Genomic DNA, 4948 nt, shown 5'->3' on the forward strand with positions numbered 1-4948 from the left:
GGGCCTCCCCTCGGCCGCCAGGTAAACCCGCCTCCGCGCGCGGGGCGCTCTGCCCGCGGGCTGCGCCCGTTTCAGCGCTCCCCCCGCCAGGGAGACGGGTCTCGGAGCGAAAGGTAACGTGTGAGACGGCTGCGCGGCGCGGCGGGGTCGCGGCGCCAGGCGGCAGTTAGCCCCGCAGCGGTGCCCCCGGAGAGGCCGGGGCGGAAAGCGGCTTCAGAGGCCCCTCTGCGCGCCCCGCACTGCCGGCCCGAGCGGCGACGCAGGGTTTCCGCCCGCGGCCGGGCCCCCCCGGCCCCCCGCTCGGGCTCCGGCCGCTCGGGCTCGGGGCAGCGAAGTGGCGGTGAGGACGCGCAGGGGGAGATCCGTAGTACGGCACCTTACCGTRGACTCTAGTCACAAACGTTGCTTCTTCTAAATTGCCGGTTAAATAGGAATTAAATCTATTCTGCCTCACACRCTGAGGCTATACAGCTGAGGCTATACAGTTTTTTTATTTCTAATTACTGCTGGTATCATAAGATAGGCTCTACTACTTAATAGCATTATTACTTGAAATACGCAGCAGAGACCATACGGCATCAACCCACTATACAAGTGGGTAGGAATTTGGTCCTGTGGTATACGAACTGGAGATCACGACATACTGTTATTTCTCTTTATAATAGAAGGCTGTCTTAAATTTGGGTAAGAGGAGACTCTTCAGGCCTTTCACAGGTTAAACAGAGCACCTCAGAAGACAGCTATTGCAAATGGATTCTTTCAGTTATCTTTCTAATTACCCAGGAAGATACATAAGAACAGGCTTTTGTAAGTTTTCTGTGCTTTTTAAAGTCTGAAGTACATAGGCTTGTTTGCAGTATTTTGAATTCTTTGTCATGGCTGGACTGCTTAGCAAGTTYTTTATGCAACCTGTGGTGATTTGGTTATGAGCCAACATTCTCAGTATTAAATAAATTGAATCTCTTATTTAGCCTATATCTTTTATAAGTATTTCTCCAGCCACTAATGTGAACCTGGGCCAAAGCAGAGGTTTGCAGAGTTTTACCTACAAACCTAGTTTAGTTTTACCTATGTCTGTTCCAAAAAAAAAAAAGGCATAAGAATGTGACAAAAATATTTTAGGTTCAAGTCTGAAGATCTTCTAAAGGTGCTGCTAGTATAATTTTGGCTAATTTAAAAGGTAGTGCTAGTTCATGTGGGAGGACCAAGTTATTCCTGGACTTGAAAAACTGAAATCCTGTTAGCTTTTAAAAGCTCCACCAAACTTAATCAGGTTATCTGTAATAAACACTTGCGCCTGTTTTTCTTTCAGGGGTTTCAGAGCTACTTAGTTGGGTGTATGGGTGCTTTGGCTAATCTTGGGGACCAGCAAGGAGTTAGTATGGCAAACTCGCATCTCTGTCAATCCAAAAGTTCTATCTTTTCTCCACTTGTGAGAAATTTGGCTGCCATTTGGAGAATGGGAAGGGAGGTTGTCTTGACTGTGATCTGTTTGAAGTGTTTGGCATATCTGCAGGTAAATTTCAAGGGATACATCCAGGGAATAACAAATTAAAAAAAAAAAAAGCCTCAGTAGTGTAGAGTCAATTTTGTTCTCTGTAACAGTGTGGAAGAAAAACAGTTATTATTTGTGGGTTCTTTGGTGCAGGCATTCCCTATTTGGGAAATCTATGTAACTACACCTACACTCCCCCCTCCCCCCAAAAGTCTGGGTGGGAGATAATGTGGCTGCACCATATTATACTCTGGTTATGTCTTTCTAGTTCAACAGTTTACAAAATACCTTACTCTGCACTTTTCAGGAGAGAATGAGATTTCCTTCCCTGTCAGGGCAACAGGCATGAGAGGCAGCTGAAGGTGCAGGGAAACAATGCTTGTGCTTGTAATGATAGCTGGAATACTAGTATTGAGAAGAAATAGGTTGAGTTATTGGACAGTCACAGCAGTGATTTTATCTTACCCAAGTGAAAGTCTGGAATGGAACAAAATGCTGTTGGCTTCTGTTGTCGTATAGCTTTCAGAATTTACAGTAAAAAGTGACTGTTCACGCTTAATGCTACTGTTGCAAGATGTCGGCAGGAAAAAAACCCACTGTGAGCAATGTTGAGGAGATAATACCTATGATTTCCATTTAGTGCAAGTTTGAATCATTTCACAATTGTACAAAGCAGACAACATTCTTTACAAATGAAAGCTAGTTTGTAAAAAGCTGCTCTGTAGGAAGAGAGATTTTATAGCATATCTTCTGGCTTCAGAAGCAAGTATATTAGTTTAGTAATGTTCATAAATTCCCTTGCACATACAAATAAAATTTCTAAGTTGTTTGTGAAGAAACAAATACTGCATCTAACAAAGTGCATCAGATTACACTGTCAGCTCTGAGTTAATTTTTTTTTTTTCACTTTAGCAATTCCTTCATCTTTTATGTATAGATCTAGTGTAACTTCTGGGAAATAGTATTTTAAAATGCAGCAAAACAGAAATGTTGGGGTACAAACTAAGACTGGTTTATGGCTTTAATCTCATACTTGGGTTCATTAAACTTGCTTCTAAGAACTAAGAATTTATTAAAGATTCACTGCAACTCATCCAGCTATTTTGCATGATTTGCAAGGAAAAAAAAACCAAAAGTCAACCTGAACCACTCATTGATGGTTGCTTTAAAAAAAAAGTAAAATCCTGTGATACACTAAACGTTAAATCACCTATTCTCAAAAGCTCAACCTCAGTTTAAAATGAAACTTGCTTTAATTAGTCTTGGTAATATGAAAGAAAATCATTTYGAGTGATTTAAGTTGATCTAAATCCTGATCATCCATTCACTCCTGTGTAGCTTTGTTAGACTTTATGTCCACTTGAAAATGTAATGCCAAATCTTTAGATGAATAGGAAGGAGAAGGTGGAGGACCTGGAGTGTTATCCATGATATTCAAGTGATGACCATGTGGTTCTAGGTTTTCTCCTATGATGCAATACACTTTATTGCTTTGGTTTGTGGGCCAGGACTTTAGAACTACTGCAGTAAAGAATCTGAACTAAAATTCCTACTTTGTCAAATGAAGGCAGGATGTGGAATATCCACACTGTGGTACTTCAGCAGCTATGGTCCCCTTTCCTGGGTTATCCTTTCTTTTCCAGTATCTCGAACAGAGACATCGGAAATGTCTCTCTTTTTTTAGAACTTCAGAGAATTTTCTTGCAACAGATTGTGATCTTAAACATTGATTTGGTGATCACATGCAACTTGCATTAAATACCAGGTCTAGCCCACTAGGGTATACTATAATTTAAATTTGTATTATTTCTCATCGGTTAGAAATATATTCCTGTATTTTCTTGAGCATGTTCTGTCTTGTGTAATTATTCCTATTATCTTCATTTTGTAGAAGCATTAAAAGAAATAGATGATGTCTATGAAAAATACAAGTCAGAAAATGATCCTGTTCAGAAGAAACGCTTGCAGCAGCATCTTCAGCGTGCATTAATCAACAGCCAAGAACTTGGAGATGAAAAAATTCAAATAGTTACTCAGATGCTAGAACTGGTAGAGAATAGAGCGCGGCAAATGGAAACGCACTCTCAGTGTTTTCAAGATCTGTCTGAGAATGAAAAGCCTCTAGAAAAGGCAAAGATGGAATCCTGCCAGCCAGAGAGATCTTCACGTCGACCCCGTCGCCAGCGAACCAGTGAAAGCCGCGATCTGTGCCATGTAGCAAATGGTATTGATGACTGCGATGAACCACCTAAAGAAAAAAGATCCAAATCTTCCAAGAAGAAAAAACGCTCCAAAGCCAAACAAGAGCGGGAAGTTTCACCTATAGAATTTGCAATTGATCCCAATGAACCAACTTACTGCTTATGTAACCAAGTGTCTTACGGCGAAATGATAGGATGTGATAACGAACAGTGTCCTATTGAGTGGTTTCACTTCTCATGTGTTGGACTCACCTACAAACCAAAGGGGAAATGGTATTGCCCCAAGTGCAGAGGAGATAATGAGAAAACTATGGACAAATGTACTGACAAATCAAAAAAGGATAGAAGATCAAGGTAGTGAATGCAATTCATGTTTTAAAGAGTTGCTCCTTTTATATTAAAATGTTTAATTTCCAGAGAATGCTGTTTTAGGAAATGCATAAGACTATGCAATAATTTTTAATCTATAATATTAATGGAGTATTAAAAGCTGTCATACCTTCTGTGATCTTTAACTTTCTGCACTGAATAACCAAATAGTTGAGACAGGGTGGCTTCAGACCTTCGCAGAAGACATTACAAGCATATGGCTCTTGGTTTCAATTTAACCCCATTAGTATTTTAAAAAACCTCGTGAATCTTGAAATAGTGGTGATGGGAAAGATACTGAAGAACTTTTCTTGTTATGGGAAATTCACTGAGTTCCTCTGAAGCACCTCACATAACTGTTAGAATCTTAACAACTGAATTTGTTTGGTATCCCAGGTCTTAAGTTTTCGGCTTTTGCGTTGACATCACATATTTGGAATTAGTTTTTGAATTCAGCCGTAACTGTATGTAAAAGTCTTCCGAGCTAAAAGCAGACCTCTTCAGTGACTTTCATATGACCAGTATGTTATTTCAAGGAAGAAAATACCACTAACTTATGCTTTTTATGTCAATATTAAACTCTTGTCTTGGTGACTTTACATTTGGGAGTCAGTTTCTGGATATGATAGTAATTAAGGTGTGTAAGCAGTTTGGGATATTTTTACTGGGTTTTGTTGGGGTTCTGTTGAGCATCCTGATGTGGTCTTTATTGGTTGAGATACTTTTCTAATGCTGAAACTACTTCCTGAATCCTTTTCTGTCTTGCCACAGCCTATATGTCTTGAAGTGGTAGAAGGATCCCTTTAGAGGGAATACCATCATCTTGGGGGATCAGAAATTGCAAATATTATGCCAATTGTCATCATAATAGATCTGTAGAGAG

The 4948-nt window shown here is 40.3% G+C and overlaps 1 protein-coding gene across 1 annotated transcript; it reads left to right on the top strand.

Annotated features, from left to right (window-relative positions):
* Positions 1–25: 25 nt before the first annotated feature.
* On the top strand, positions 26–4664 carry ING2 (inhibitor of growth family member 2; the record flags this gene model as incomplete). Its single annotated transcript, XM_026087596.1, has 2 exons — positions 26–113; positions 3387–4664. Coding segments are annotated over 2 exons (756 nt in total), but the record flags the coding sequence as incomplete, so codon positions are not given.
* Between the last annotated feature and the right edge of the window lie 284 nt (positions 4665–4948).

This window comes from Apteryx rowi, unplaced genomic scaffold, assembly GCF_003343035.1.
Source record: "Apteryx rowi isolate R43461 unplaced genomic scaffold, aptRow1 scaffold_722, whole genome shotgun sequence".
In the NCBI taxonomy this organism is placed as follows: domain Eukaryota; kingdom Metazoa; phylum Chordata; class Aves; order Apterygiformes; family Apterygidae; genus Apteryx; species Apteryx rowi.